Below are 17,007 nucleotides of genomic sequence, written 5' to 3' on the forward strand. Positions count from 1 at the left end.
GGGAAGTCTATAGATAAAAAAAGTCAGACTAAAGTTGAATAATGCCCTTGCTATAGGTGTAGGCAATTTACATACCACCTGAAGCCTGACTGGGATACTCTCAGGATGTTGCAAGAGGCCTAGTCATTACTGCTCACCCCATCACAGGAGAGAGAGCTCACTCCTGCGATTGTGATCAGCAAGAGCTGGGCCTCTCTTACCATCCAAGAAGTATTCCAGTCAGGCTTCGTGAGGTACAGAAAATGGCCTACACCTATAGACAGGGCATCATTCAGCTACACAGCCCTTACCTCTATAGTAGTTTTTGGTAAAGGTAAACCAACTCTAACCATCACACACACACACACACACACACACACACACACACAGGGGTGAATTTACTAAAACTGGAGAGTGCAAAAGCTGGTGCACCCCCTGTTTGGTAGCCAATCAGCTTCTAACTTCAGTTTGTTCAATTAGGCTTTCACAAAAAATAAACTGGTGGCTCTAGTTTTAGCAAATCAACCCCAAAGATCCATGTTGGCACACATTAGAACTGTCAAAAAGGATAAATTCACAAAGCTAAAAACAAGGAAATTTATTTTTCCAGCAGAGTGTAATGAGGTTTGAGAATGACCGTCACATCCTTATCCTTGTTGTAAAGCTTTGTGTATTCAGCCTAAATTGTAACGAGAGCACAGGTCCCACCATTCTGCCAGACATTCCATCTCCCACACTTCCCTGACCAAAACAGGAATCTGGTTGCCCTAGGCAAGACCTATTCTTTCACAAAAGGCCTGGCATTTAGAGACAGATATAAAAAAGTCACCAATACAGCATTCATCGATTTAAAAAAAAAAAAAAAAAAAAAGCAAAAGAAGCCCCAATGTACAATACAGCATTTCTAACATTCTAGAACCGTTAAAACTATACCGTTACAAAAGAAACGTGTATGATGCCATTGCTAGCCTCATTGTGATCTGCATGTAATATTTGAGTCATAGATCCAAAACAAGAAGGTAGCAAGTGATAGTCAGAACGCCAAATCTTCATACTTGTCCTGTGTCAATGTTTTAGAAAGTGCTGAAGCCAAAGCACTGACGTGACAGTCAGACAATGTTTCAGAAGAAGCAAGCAATGGCCTACATATTTCAGTCATGACAGGTTTTCTTTAGACCTTTCCTGCGCCTTAAATTTGGTTTGCATTAGACGGAACAAACAAATGCATTTATTTGGCAAGACTACAAAATGTATTGCTCTGGAATCCCTGACAACCTCCAGTACGTTTTGGCAGTGGTCTTACAGCGAACATCTACTAGATTTTTTGTGGTGGCTGTAACAGGGGGCACTGCCCGCTGCCTTCATCCTCCAATTGTGACTTGGCATCTAGAAGGACCTCGGTCATTTCCTCACTGTCTGGAATACGGTCTTGATTATAAAGATACTGAAAGCCATCATAAAAGTCATCGGTCTCCATTACACTTTCACAAGCAAACTCATTACCAGAGGTTTTGGACAGAGATTTTCTCATGCCTATCCGGGAGACTGGTGGACAATAGCTTGTTGAAGGAATGCAGCAAGAAAATTGCTCCTGGTCAGAGTTTGCACCTTTACTAGCTGAGATTAATATGTAGACAGGATTGGATGGGGCTTCAAGGCATTGGTCAACTAGTTCCTTACAATCAATTAAATTGGTGCCGTCAACCTGCAAGAAGACATAGCTTTATTATTTTATCCCATTATAAAAAGATTAGCAAACTAAACATTTCAGTCTAAAATGGCAACACAGTCCTTGTTTTTCTAGAAAAAAAAAAAACACATTCATTTATATAGTGTTATGCATACATGCTTCTAACAAACATCCAGAAATGTGATCTAAACCTCTTCCGGTGTGCACCAAGTAGTTATAATGCATAATTTTAACATCATCATTTTACGATGCCCCTTTAGCGATTAGCCCACAACTGTTTGAGCCACCAATTGAATTTTAACAAAAACAGAACTTATAGAAACATGCTACCATTGTCATCCTAAAAATGCAAAATTGCCTGGCTAACATACCAATTTGCTTGATTTCCTTTAAAGATGAAATTTCAGGCACAAATTTTTATTTTTTTTACATATAGTTAGTTACATTGGTCAAGCTTTGATTCCAGTGATCTATACTTGCTTCCACGTTTGGTGTTGAGCAGCTGGCCTGCTGCATTCTGAACACAGGAGGTCAGCCACTCAGCAGGGGAGCCATATAGAGAATGCCTTGCATATTCCGATTAAATGCAAAGCATTCTGATTAGACAAGGTGGAGAGCTTGCGGTCATTGCCCCGCCTCTCCACTTCATTCAATCAGAAAATGCTTTTTATACCAGCCAGGCATATCAGGATCTGGTAAGGAAGTGGAGCCGGAGAATGGGCTTGGTGCCAGTTCAAGACTGCCACTCTGCCAAAGGCCTTCATCAACACTCAACGTTTAGAAAAAATGTTTGCTTGAGTTTTTACTGTGGCTATATTTCACACCCTACTCCCAAGAGAAGGCTTACCTTCCCCAGTAGTTATGGCAGAAAACAGGCAAAAGCCTGTTTTCTGCCATAATTACTGGGAAAGGAAAGCCTCCCTTTAGGAGTAGGGTGCGAAATATAGTGTGAGTGTCCAGAAAGGCATATGCAGAAACCGGTGTACAGACTGTCTTGTGGCAAAAGGGGATGGGAGGAAGCACCTGTGTATCTTTATAAGGTCTCTAGGCAGTGGAAGTGGAGATAAAGTGTGCAACCAGTGGTGCGAGGTACCACCTGGTCATCCACCCAAGCCTATTGGTTTGAAGAATTTACATTGTAAAATGAGTACACTATAAAATAGTATTTTTTTTATTGTTGCAGTCAAAGATAAGAGTGACCCTGTCAATGAAGCTGGTGCCTGTATTAAAATCCAGGTTGTCATACCTCCAAAAAGGAGTCTGGGTTACATAGGGATGAACCATAGCCCTAGATGTGTATAGCAGCCTTTTGCAAACTATATGCTAGCCGTGTGTGCCCAGTCTGTGGTTCCTAGGACACCATCACGTGTGCACCCTGCCTGTGGTTGCTGGGATACCGGCACTCTGATGGGAACAACTGATGTAAGGGGGGGAACTCTGATGAAGAAACCTGATGTAAGTGGGCACTCTGATGGGGACACCCGATATAAGAAGGCACTCTGACAGTGGCAACTGATTTATGGGGGTAGTCTAATGGAGGCACCCAATGTAATTAATCTGGTAGGAGCGCCTGATGCAAGAATGAATACTATTGGGGACATTTACAGAGTATTACCAGAGTGTGCGTAAGAAATGGTAAAAAAAAGCACTAGAGAGCACGGCTAGTGCCATAAAAAAGGAAAGAAGATGCTTACAATCTTTTATGGCACAGACTTGTGATTCGGATCTCGGCCAGATTTTTTTTATTTTTTTTTATTTAGTGACTGGACCTCCTTGAATTTGTATTTACTACCCTTGCTATATGCATTGCACAAAGTGCCAAGGTGAACGCAAATGCAGGATGCAGTGCCTGAAGCAACAAATTCAGGGCGTAATTATATATATATATATATATATATATATATATATATATATATATATATATATATATATATATATATATATAAATAAATGCATTTATCACACCACACAAAAAAATAAAAAAAACCTTTACATTCTGCTATAATACATGTCCAAATAAACATAAATAAATCACAATTGTTAGCAGGACTGCGACATTGCAGCAGACAAATCTGACCCCGAATTACTTTTTTTGGGTGCCAGTGACATTACATTGATCAGTGCTATAAAAATGCAGTGATCAATGTAAAAATGACACTGGCAGGGGAGGGGTAACACTAGGGTGCGATTAAGGGGTTAAGAGCGTTTCCTCTGTAGGAAGTGGGCTTACTGGAACATGACAGATCGCTGTTCCCCAATGACTGGGAACAGTAGATCTATCATGTCATCTGGCAGAACAGGGAATCACCTTGTTTACAAGGGGCAGTTCCCCCTCTGCTTACCGCGATTGGCAGGCACGCGCCGCTATCCTCCTTGCACAGACCGACATACAGATACATCGGTTTATGCAGTAAAGCTGACCTGCCGCAGTATATCTGCACGAGCTGGTCGGCAAGTGGTTAACAGAGCGAATACCGGAGCTTGATTTGGCTGCTCAGTATACTTCCATGTGCGAGGGAAACCTGAAAGAATAACATTTTTTTCCTCCATTGGGGCCAGTGCCTTGTTTACTTGCTCAGCAGATGTGCTTCTGCTGAGCATTAACAGAGCCTGACACTCTTTTCCTGAAGAGCACCCAGTCGGTGCTCATGCTGCAAGGTCTCTTTTCCGCTCTACTAGTCCCTGGGTGCAGTGCTGGGGGTGAAAAGAAGAAACAGTGCAATGTTAAAAACATAAAAAGTTTAAGTCGCCGTAAAGCCACAGATATTCCCAAGAGCACTTCTGCCTAAAAAACAAAAACACACCTTCACTTTATTTAAATATGGTATAAAAAAAAGTAGAATTGGAACCTTGATTTAGTCCCTTGGACAAGTAGTTTTTTTTTTATTTCCACCCCCCCCCCCCCCCTGAAACACACCTATATAAAACTCAGGAGTCTGATGACCGCTCTATAGATATGTGTCACCATTTGCTTCAGTCAGGGTTTATGGCATTTCAATAAAAAATTAGACACAAATGATATTTAGTGGCCTCACAAATTTTAGCGTGAATACCCTACAAGACTAAAATTACACCTTTCTCTTTGGCCAGGAAATCATCTGGGGATATGAAGTAAAAACGTATTAGGTATATAAAGAACTCCAGGCAAGATTGCCAGCAAGTATACCATATAGTAGAATGTGCCCCTTTTATTTTTTTATTATGCACTGTAGAACTACCTCATTGGCAAGAAAAAACAAAAAACAAACACAATATTAAATGTGTTCTAATTACTTTTGTTTTCTTCATCAGGTCACTCATAACAGGGAACCAGTCAGCCGTCATCCTCTCCAACTCCAAGGCGATAATTGCTAAGGCCAGCGTAGAACCCCTAAACTGCAGTAACTGGTGGCACGCCATGCAGTGCTGCAGCTGCCTTGTTAAGAGCGCCACGTGGCGAGAAGGATTTATTTGAGAGAAGCTGCCGAAGAGATGAGGCCAGCTGAACATCACCATGGCATGAAACTGCAGTAAAGAAAAAAACATAAAGGTCAATTTTCTCCATCTTTCACTATTGTTGACCAAATGTGACAAACAAGAAACACAGTTGGACATCAGAAAGGCTGAGCTGTGGCCATTTCTTTGTGTGTCAGTACATGCTGTATTTATACGTTGGACTATTAAGCTTATAACTGAATGTAACAATGATGTGTTGCCCAAGAACACAACTGAGCTATATTTGTGCGTTTTGTTCCTTGGCTACTTGAGTAATCTTTGCTTCTATTTCAAGCAAGCAACCACAGTTCCCCCCCCCCCCCCCCCCCCTCATTACCTATAACGTGAATACTTGTTTTGTGAGTGTACCAAGACCTGCACCACATGTTTGGTTATAAAATCTATCAGTTTAAATCAATACTGGCAGCAGAATAGTAACTGCAAGCCCACTTAGCAATTCTGCAGTCTACCCTTTTTTTCCCCCCAAAAGGAAAAAACAAAAACGTTTACACTGCAGTGTAAACAATATGGTTGCCAAACAATGAGCAAGAAACAGCTGCATTACTGTGGCCAAAGATCTAAAAAAGGTCAGTATTAGGTATATAAAGAACTCCAGGCAAGATTGCCAGCAAGTATACCATATAGCAGAATGTGCCCCTTTTATTTTTTTTATTATGCACTGTAGAACTACCTGCTTGGCAAGAAAAAAAAAACCACACATAATTAAGCAGAAACTGTAATGTAGTCACAGTATTTGGAGTCTGAGCCAAGTGTTTTTTTTCCTTTAAGGGTGCATCCTAAACAGATGCAGGTATGAACCACATACCATACCGAATACTAAAACTCAGTGTCTTGTCTGGAGATCTCTTTAAAACTACCACTCCTAAAAAGGAAATTGTAGTGCATATAACAGGGTTTGGGATCACTTAAGCAAAAGCTTTATGATTAGATGCATCAGGGTAATCTTCCTTTAGAGGCTGGATAAGTAGTCTGTATTCTGGTCTGCTGTTGATAATTAATAACCGACAGCAGACAATGCGTGTAAATTTGTTTTGTTGTGTGAAAAGGTTTAGTCATGTCCCTGTACCATACAGTTTTTGCCTTAACATAATAACGTTTCCAGATGAAAAAGGAAACTAGGCACGCTATGTGCTTCTACACTCATGTGATAAAGTGCCAGACTGATGAGCTTCAATTTTGTTAAAAGGGGGAGGTTTTCTTGGTGACAGATGTACAATGTATGAAAAAACAGCTTTATGTACAATGTTGAAAAAAAAAAATAGTAACAAAGTAAAATATTTTTGCAACATTGTTTAGAGTTTTAAAAGTGAACGAATATTTTTTCCCCCATTAAAAAAAAAAAAAAAAAAAAAAAGCAATAGTTTTTTTTGTTTATACAGGTCAGTGACAATAGCTTCTCCAGTCCAGATGCTCTGTAACATGCTTGTGCATACAATTCTCTTGTTTACATTATGCACCAATCATTTTGCTATCCTTACAATGTTCAGGAAGTCAACTGGTGTGGCTGTGTACAAATCCCATTGCAGTTTATCCAGTATGATCCTTTCCATCCTTAAAATTTCAGCAGATGAGTACAGGCAGCCACTCTGCACTGCAAGCTTCTTCACTGATGGAATTATCTGTAATAGATTTAATTCAATAATAAAAAAAAGTTTAGCCAAACTTTGCGCATGGTCTCTGTATGTTAGTGTTATTAAGCAATACTAAATACACACTGTTTAATTTACATTGTCCCTTTTATTTCTGTATGTGGATGATGGCACTGTAATTGTTCTAACCACTTCAATACAGGGCACCTTCACCCCCTTCCTGCCCAGGTCAATAGCACCGTCACACTTTGAATGATAATTGCGCAGTCATGCAACACTGTACCCATTGGTAAAAAAAAAAAAAAAAAAAATTCCCACACAAAGCTTTCTTTTGGCGGTATTTAACGACCTAACCCCCGGACCATATTGCTGGTCAAAGACCAGAGCACTTTTTGCGATTCGGCACTGCGTCGCTTTAACTGACAATTGCGGTCATGCAACGTGGCTCCCAAACAAAATTGGCGTTTTTTTCCCACAAATAGAGCTTTTTGGTGGTATTTGATCACCTCTGCGGTTTTTAGTTTTTGCGCTATAAACAAAAATAGAGCGACAATTTTGAAAAAAAATAAATAAATAAATAAAAAAATGAATATTTTTTTTACTTATTACCATAATAAATATCCCCCAAAAATATATATATATATATATAAAAAAAAAAAAAAAACGTTTTTCTTCAGTTTAGGCTGATACGTAGTCTACATTTTTTTTTTTTAGAAAAATATCGCTATAAACGTTTGATTGGTTTGCGCAAAAGTTATAGCGTTTACAAAATAGGGGGTAGTTTTATGGCATTTTTATTAAGAGTTTTTTTTTTTTACTAGTAATGGCAGCGATCTTTTTTTCGGTACTACGACATTATGGCGGACACTTTTGACACATTTTTGGGACCATTGGCATTTTTATAGCGATCAGTGCTATAAAAATGCATTGGATTATTATAAAAATGCCACTGGCAGGGAAGGGGTTAACACTAGGGGGGTGGACTCACTAGGGGAAATGACTGATCTTCTGTTCATACATTGTATGAACAGAAGATCAGCATTTCTCCCCCTGACAGGACCGGGAGCTGTGTGTTTACACACACAGCTCTCGGTCCTCGCTCTGTAACTAGCAATCGCGGGTGCCCAGGGGCGATCGCACCCGCACGGGAGTCAGGGACGAGCGAGCGGCCCACGCCCCTAGTGGCCGCTAAGAGCCGACATTATTGTACGGGCTCTCGCGCAGGGGAACCGACCTACCGCCGTAGAACTGCGGCGGCAGGTCGGCAAGTAGTTAATCACCACTTTTTTTTTTTTATAATTATTCATTTAGCAACACACACACACGTTTTAGTTTGTTATAAAAGTTTTCAAATCAAAAATTTTGGTAAAAAAATGACACATTCCCTTGGTTAAAATGACCCCAAAAAAACAGTGTTTATTATTTAGTCTGTAGGAAAATTGAGTCCACAAACTGATAGCGATATGGATATATCTGAAAATCAATCCTGATGTACTGACACCCCATCAGACCCCCCCTCTTGGACAACAGCCGGGAAAGCACATGACCACTGTGCTGTCCGCTCAACCCCTCCCGTAGCTGTAGTGGTTTTGGAGTAGTGACAAGTAGTGTTCCGCCTATCACGGATGCCTTCTCATCCTCGGACGAGAGGACATCCGTGATAGGCGAAACACTGAACAGAGGCTCTGCTGGGAAAATTTGTGTTCCTCCCATCACGGAACAGCCTGAGGAGGAGGCGCGGCTTTTGAATAATGGACGCCTGCAGCCTGAGAAACTCTGCAAACAGGAGAAGGTAGGAAGATAGTCGAGGCAGGCATACTGGCACAGTGAGGGGTCGTCTTATACAGAGAGTATATCCCAAAACCAGCATTTTAGCTGTAGTGCAGGTCCTCTGAACGCACTGCCCCTTGGTTTTTTACAGCTTGAAACACCCTGTCTGAACCAGCTAAAAGCAGCTGTAAAAAAAAAAAAAAAAAAAAAAAAAAAAAAAAACACGCACGGTTGTGCATGAGGCATAACATCAATAAAACATATACAGCAAGACCAAAAATAGTTTTTTTAAGCAGTTAAAACCACCATGTTAAAAATATACAGATAGCCAGTTTATCAACACTTCCTGCTTTACTTCCCTTTGTGGTTTGTCTTCTTAACCCTATGATTGCATGTAGATATAGGGGTTAATTTACGGAAACTGCAGAGTGCAAACTCTGGTGCAGCTGTGCATGATAGCCAATCAGCTTCTAACTTCAGTTTGTTCAATTAGGGCGCTTTCACACTTGGGCTTTACCATAGTTTTTGGAGGTATTCAGACCCTAGCCGGGCGCTTTTAACCCCCCGCTAGCGAAAAAAAAAAAAAAAAAAAAAAAAAGTTAAAACCACCCGCAAAGCACCGCTTTGCTGGCAGTTCCACCGCGCTGCCCATTCATTTCAATTGGCAGGAGCGGTGTATACACCGCTCCAAAGATGCTGCTTGCAGGAGTTTTATTTATTTTTAACGTCATGCCAGCACATCGCCTCAGTGTGAAAGCCCACAGACTTTCACAGACTGCATGGGAGCCATTTTTCCCCCCAGGCGCTTTACAGGTACCATTTTTAACCCAAAAGCACCTGAAAAATGCCCCAGTGTGAAAGGGGTCCTAGAGTGACAAAAAAAATTGGGATATTTACCAATATAGCGCAAAAATTTTAAATGACCTAAGCCATTTCCACACCTGTATGAACATTAAATGAATGCATCAAGACAACCTATTGGAGATTGTACGAGACAATGTTAAAGGTCAGGTAAAAGCCTCCCAATTCAAACAGCCACATATACAAATGAGGTTTATTAGAACTATTAAGTTCAGTTTCCACTAGTGCAACACGCCATGTGACCCTGGATACAAAGTCACATGACAGGTCTTGGCCCATTGATTTCAATGGCACGAGTTCCCGTCTATGCGACTCAGAGTTGCAACGACCTAGAAAAGGTCCCAGCACTACCCTGATGCAACCCCGATCCAGAGACTCTAAAGTTGGATCAAAGCAGCACTCCAAAGTCACAACTGGAAACGTAGCCTCAGGGAGTCCATACATTAGATCACATAGGCATGAACCACAATGGTACCAAAAGAATATAACCCAAATAACTATAAGTAATTAATGCCAACCATTCGCATAAACACATGTCATAGATATAGCCTAATCTCTGGCTACCAATCAATCATACATCTATTCAGTGGAGGAACCCAGGGAGCTCCAGGTGATAGAAGTCTGGGCACACAAACTGGACTGCATAGCAGATTCTGTTACCCCATAATAGATACAGCTTCAGCTCCTAGACATAACCAAATATTTCATTTGGAACAGAAGTAAAAAGCGAGTCTCCTTACACTAACTATTTAACAATGTAATTACAGTCCCTCCCCCTTCGGTGGGTTGGTACGGCTGGGCATTACTGGCGCTTGGGGGGTCCTCCTATCCTCCCTTCCCTGCTCCTTTTTCCTCTGCTGCATTACATTACTGAGGAGGGGGGGCACCTTACTGAGGGGACTGCGGTATTTTTTTTTACTGCAGGGGTGTTTTAAAAAGAGGAGTTTGGACACCGTCTAGTCTCTTTGGGCTTTTACTGTTCAAAATGCTGCGTTTTGCCGCAGCGCTGTTGCCATTACTTGGGTGATTTTCAGTCATCAGTCTCGTAAAGTCCGGCTTCCAACAGCCATGTCATGCAAGCCAGCGACTGTACCACAGGAGGAAGTATGGGACCTTGAGACGGAAGGTCCTCCTGCCCTGGCAACCACCAGGTGCCTGAGATCGGTGTACCAAGGAAACCAAGGCCAATCTGCAGCAATTAGAAACATCGGCATCCCCTCGGCATTCACTCTGTGGAGCAGCCAAAGGAAGCAACTACAATGGAGGAAAGTCGAAGTAGTCGATACAGACCCCACAGGGCCACTAACGCGTCTGTACAGGGATCACTAGACCTGGCCACAAACTCCAACACCTTGTGGTCGAGACGAGCGGCCAGGAGATCCATGCCCTGCGATTTCCACCTGCTGCAAGAGAGCTGAAGCACCTCCAAGTACAGAGACCAGTCACCCTGGTCCAGCATCTGGAGACTCCGGTAGTCCGCCTGATGGTAGACCGAAGCCACGGCCGTGGCGTTGTCCGGCTAATTCCAGATCGGGCGACCCTTCAACCCTCCTCGACCACGAGGAGAGGCATAGCCTGATCGCCCAAAATACTAGGACATTGATCGGTAGACAGGAGTCCAGTGACCCTGGGCCGACTGGACCCGCCAGGCACCCCCCTCAATCCATGAGGCTGGCGACCGTCATAATCACTATCCACTGAATGGGAAGAAACGACTTCCCGGACCGAAGAGTCGGGATCCCAGCCACCAATTCAGAGAGACCGAGTAGGTGGCTCACCAGATCTGATGATCCAGAGACAAAAAGATTTGTACCACTTGGACAGTATCTCCCACTAGAAAACACGTGTGGAACTGGGCATACGGTACCGATTCAAAGAAATCTACCAACAGGCCCAGGACTGGCATGCAAAAAACTGAGAAATTACCGATTGCATGAAGCCAACACCCTCACTGCAGACTGAAGAGTCTGCAATTTCTCCAGGGGGGGAAGAAAAACCTTTGCCACCGAGGAGTCCGGATCAACCCTAGGTACACCGAGTCGAAACCAGGACCGACTTCAAAATGTTTAACACCCACCCGAATTTTCGGAGAGTCCACAATGGCTATAGACACATCCTCCACTAATTCTGAGCCAGAAGCTGCTCTCAGAAAAAGGGCGTCTAAGCAGCCCATGATGGTAAAGCCTCGCTGTCCCAGCAAAGCTAGGATAAGTGCGAGCACCCTGGTGAAAACTTTGTGCCGACGCTAGATCAAAAAGGAAGTACCACAAACTGACAGTGGACCTCCCCAATCGCGAAGCACAGAATCTCTGACTTGAGCAAAAAGTGGGACATGCATGTATGCATCCTTGATGTCCAAGGACGCCGGAAAGTCCCCCGGATGGAGTGCAGCTACCACCGAACGAATGGATTCCGTGCGGAACTACCCATCATTCACAAAGGCATTTTAGGCCCTTGAAGCCCAAAATCAGATGGACCCCGTCCATCTTTGGTACCGAGAACAGATTTGGCTAGAATCTCTCAAACCTCTAGTCCTGCAGGACAGGTAAAAATTACCCCGCAGTGACCGGCCGCGCGATCCGGACATTTTGCTATAAAATTGACACAGTTGTTATTTTGTCGTTGTGTACCTAATCCATTACGTGTAGTGTGTGTATCATTGTACCATGTCGGCTTGTGCGGCCTTGTCCCTGTTTACAAATAAAAAAAAAATTGAAAAAATTAAAATAAAAAAAATTACCCCGCAGCATAGCAAGCACCAAACTGCCTCAGGGCAGACAGACGACCCGCAAGACTTGAAAGAAAATCTTTTCGGTGGATAGGAAGGAACCCTATCTAATACTCCGAAGAGACCACCCTGCAGACCCACTGGTCGGCGAGCAGGGAGGTTCACCGAGCTGTGAACCTGCAAAGCCGTGCCCCCACCCAAGATACAGGCAGGGGGAGGCTACATACATTGGCGGGATAGGGTGCCGGCGTGTTCAGCTTATGCACCCAGGGATATTTCAGTCCCCCAGTTGAGCCTTTAGTCGGCCCGGGAGGGTCAACCCACGGGCCCCGACTGACGCAAAAATACCGCTTCTGAGCGGGGACTGAAGGACTCTGCCCATGGCACGGCTCCCTTCCCCTGGTGGACTGAGGGAGGAGAGTGCTCACCCCCAGTGACATCCTGGATAATGTCATCTAACGAGGTAACAAAAAAACTCCCACCCCTGAAGGGCACATCAACCAGGGCATTTTAACATGCTAGGTCACCAGACCAGCAATTCCGCCCAATCAGACGGCGCAAAACCACTGCTGAAACAGAGGCTCCGGACATCAAGGATGCCCCGTGTGGCATCACAGACATATAGAAGGCCCTGGACCAACTGGTCGGCCAGTCTAATAATTTAGGGAGGGAGCTGGTGCTCCTCCACAATCTGTGCAAAACGTTGCCCATTCAGAGAGTGTCAGACACCAAGGTTGCAATGCATAACACAGCATGGTAAACATGGAGCGGGTCAGCGCCTCGGACCTCCCATCAATAAAGTCCCTGAAGGCAGGGGTCCTTTCTATAGGGAGAGCAACAACCTGAGAAGAATTGTTTTTTTTTAACTCCTCAAAAAGGGGGAAAACCCCAGGCACCGAGGAACTAAAAAGACTTCTGCAGCATCTCCCATTTCTTATAAATTAACTAGTCAAAGAATAATAATAATAATAATAATAATAATAATAATAATAATAATAATAATGCTTTCACAGAGCGGTCCGATTTGCACAAAAAAGACCGAACCCTCAGACGAAACCTCCACTGCACAGATAGCATAAGGGAGTTCCATACAGTGCACTGACGAGTGACACACACACACACACACACACACACACACTAGGAGTGTGGGAGGAAACCAAATTAACTGGAGAAAACCCACACAGACATAAGGAGAGAGCATGCAATCTCCAGGCAGTTTGTGTTGGAGTCCAGATTTAAAGCGGAGTTCCGGCCACAATTTCACTTTTTAAATATAAATACCCCTTTAATACACAAGCTTAATGTATTCTAGTAAAGTTAGTCTGTAAACTAAGGTCCGTTTTGTTAGGTTGTTACAGCATTTAGACACTTTATAAAATAGAAATTGACTGGGGCCATCTTAAGTGTGGGCATCATGAAGCCAGACTGTATGACTTCCTGGATTTCAGCCTTGCAGATCTCGCACATGCTCAGTAATAGGTTTCAGATCAGGTTTCAGCACCTGTACTGAGCCGCAGCCAGGTCCTGGTCCGATATAGATCATTCCTCAGGGGATAGCGGGGGGAGGGGGCGCCTTGTACCCCCCTCACATCCGGTCAGTGTTTGCTCCCAAAAACACTTCCTCTACTCCGCTTTCAAGGTAGGAGGGCAGACCATTACGCCATTGAGCTGAGCACCAAACTTCAGGACACCATAAGTCCGCAGAGTTAGTTCTTACCAGCAACTCCATTTCCATTTGTCCTCCAGGGCAGCCCTTGAGAGATGGCGCTCCTCCTCACACACGGGAAACACATTGCCATTACATTTCTTTAAAAGGGCGGTCCCTCAGGTCCCTGGTCAGTCATCCAGGAGAAACGAAAGTCCGGAATCTGAAAAACATAAAACACAACCCCACAATGTTAAACATAAGTGTGGAATCATGCTGCCCTGGAAAACTAGTGGAAACAGTGTTACTGGCAAGAACCAATGCTGCTTTTCCCCCAGTCTTCCAGGTCAGCCCTTGAGAGGATAACCAAGTACAGTGGAACCTTGGATTACGAGCATAATCCATTCCAGAAGAATGCTCATAATCCAAAGTACTCACCTAGCAAAGCGAGTTTCCCCATAAAAGTCAATGGAAAACAAAAATAATTTGTTCCGCATGGACTTCAAATGGCATGCAATACCACATGTGGCCAGAGGTGGGGGTGCTGGAGAGCCTCGGAAAAGCCAGGACAGCACGGCTGACCTCGGGAACAGAGTATTTCCGTGTCTGAGCCTTTGCGAACGTCTGGGATCGGCTCCAGCACCCCCCCACCTCAGGCCAAACAGTACTGCACACCGCTTTGGCATGAATCCTGCTGGTTTTGCGAGACACTCGCAAACAGGATTTTAAAAAGTACAGTGCTCGTATTGTGAAATGCTCGTTAACCGCGTTACTCGCAATCCGAGGTTCCACTGTACTCAGACTAGGGTGGGACAACGGCTGAGGACTTTCCTACCAAAAGCCTGGTCATGACAATATCAGATCCAGTCTAATGCTGAACAAAAGGTGGAGAATCTTGACCAAGTTGCTGCCCTGCAAATTTGCTCCGCAGTGGCTCCTGCCTTCTCTGCCAATGAGGCTGCTGAAGCCCTTGTTGAATGAACCCTTAGATCTTTTGGTGGTGCTACTTCCATAACTTCTTAGCACTCCAGTATCGCTGACTTGATCCATCTCACAAGCTTTTTTATGTAGGCTTGTTTACCTTTTAGAATGTCCGATTCTCTGAACTCATTGGTGACTTTAAGGTACTGAAGGAGACAGCTTCTAACTTTAAGGCTTAGTTCTTGCTCTTTATTAGCTGGTGAACTACAAAATGAAAGCATTATATCCTGGGATTTATGAAAAGTTGACGTCACTTTCAGTGTAAATACCAGAAAATTTTGAAGGACGATTGTCATGACGTATCTTTAGAAAAGGTTCTGACAGACAGAGCCTGGAGTTCCCTATCCTACATGCTGTAGTGATAGCCATGAGGAACACAGTTTTGAGTGTCAACAGGCATAAAGATGTTTCCTGTAGCGGCTCAGAGGGGCTTTTGATGATCCCCCCTCAATATCTCCAACAGATCCCATGTGGGACATTTTTATGTCTTGAGTGGCCTGTACTTAGCCAGCACTCTGCAAAAGCGAGAGACAAACGGGTCTTCTTATAGTGTATAGATCTACCAACAGCGCTGCAATCTGGACCTTCAGCGTACTGAGCTCTAGACCTTCCATCAGCACCCTGCTGTAGAAACTCAATAGTCGGTGTATCTACCTTTTGTCTGTTTTTTTGCCAGCGCACCAGCTGTAAAATTTTATCTAGTTCTTTCTGTAGATGGCTTGGGTTTCGGTTTCCTAGCTCTCAGAAGCGTGGCCACCACTTTATCCGAGAGTTCCTTCGATCTCAAGAGGTCTTCCTCGGTAACCAGGCCATTTGAAGCTTTGTCTTAGGTCTGTTAGGGGTCCCTGACATCAGGTTGTCCCTGCGAGGAAGTAGCCACGACTCTTCTGCTGAGAGACTGAAGAGCTGAGAGAACCAGGCTCTTGGGCCAATGTGGTGCCATCAATATCATCTTTGTTCCTGTAGGAATTTCTTCATTACTCAAGGAATCTAATGGGGGGGGGGGGGGGGGATACGGGGAAGTGTAGCACATCTTGAAATCCCACTGGTTTTGAAGTGCATATATACCCAGAGGCCGGTCTTGCAGCTCTAGCAAATAGAAAGAAAAACAAAAAAACAAACACACACCACTTCACCTTGGTGTTTTTCCCAGGATGCAAATAGATCTACATTTGGTATTTAACAGCGGGCTGTAATTACCCTGATCATCTCTGGGTGTAATGACCATTCCTCTTGGGAGATCTCTTGGCAGCTGAGGAATCCATCTCTCTCCCAGCAACAGTAGATGCCCATGGACAAATCTGGTTGAAGATGTGGCTTAAGGAGGGGCTCCTCATGCCCCCCTTGCTTGTTCACATAAGCCACTGCCATGGTGTTGCCCGACAGGATCAGGATGTGACAATTTCTTAGCTGGTCTTGGAAGTGTTCTTTGGCTTTTGCCCTAAGCTCCCTCCAATTCTAAGATGCCTGGGCTTGTTCCGGGGACAGTTCTCTCCCCCCCCCCCCCCCCAAGTAGGCCGACCTGCTAGGTGGGCTCCACATCCAACCACTTGCAACTGGTCAACTTTCATGAGGTTGAGAGCCTGGTTTAGGTTTGTGTGGACCCACCACCAGAGCGACCTCTTCAGAGGTTGGGAGTAAGTGTCTCGTCTAGATTCTCCTTTTTTTTTTTGGAGGAAGATTTGTAAAGTGCTTAGATGATACTTGGCCCATTGCAATGCTGGTATTGTTGAGATCAGACATCAGCTCCCTGATGGATAGTGGGAGGTTCTGTACAGAACTTACTCTTGGTGATGCCTTGAATTTTCTCCTCTGGAAGGGTTGTTTTCTGCTCTATGGAGTTGAGCATCTATCCCAAGACCAGATGTTCGAGGTTGGATTTTGCGATGTTTAAAATCCATCCCAATGACTTTAGCCATAGTTGAGCTTCTGCTAGGTCTCTTGCCAGCTGTACTTCTGATGGTGATTCAAATAGTAGGTCGTCTAGGTACAGTACTATGGTCACCTTCAACCTCAGAGGGGGAAGATAGCCCGAAAGGAAGAGCCCTGCTCTGCAAATTATACTTCTTTCCCTCCATCTCCCATGCCAACCTCAGATATCTCTGGGACTCTTCTCATATGGTAATGTGGAGATAGGTATCCTTGAGATCCATGGTTACCATGAAAGATCCTGGTTGAAGAATATTCTTGACAGATTATGGACTCCGTGTAGATTTTTTTGTATTGCATCGCTTGGTTCAGGGGTTTTAGATTTAGCAACCAAAAAACT

General features: G+C 43.9%; 1 protein-coding gene across 2 annotated transcripts in view; it reads right to left on the minus strand.

Annotated features, from left to right (window-relative positions):
• Positions 1-580: 580 nt before the first annotated feature.
• CCNI2 (cyclin I family member 2) overlaps positions 581-17,007 on the minus strand; it is a 52,931-nt gene continuing 36,504 nt past the window's right edge. For both annotated transcript variants that reach the window (XM_040344637.1, XM_040344636.1), the window contains exons 5-7: positions 6,643-6,783; positions 4,943-5,173; positions 581-1,684 (exon numbers count right to left, since the gene is read on the minus strand). In XM_040344637.1, the coding sequence (XP_040200571.1) occupies positions 1,295-1,684; positions 4,943-5,173; positions 6,643-6,783 (762 nt within the window). In that variant the 3' untranslated portion in view covers positions 581-1,294. The remainder of the gene's footprint in view (positions 1,685-4,942; positions 5,174-6,642; positions 6,784-17,007) is intronic.

This window comes from Rana temporaria, chromosome 3, assembly GCF_905171775.1.
Source record: "Rana temporaria chromosome 3, aRanTem1.1, whole genome shotgun sequence".
Classification (NCBI taxonomy): domain Eukaryota; kingdom Metazoa; phylum Chordata; class Amphibia; order Anura; family Ranidae; genus Rana; species Rana temporaria.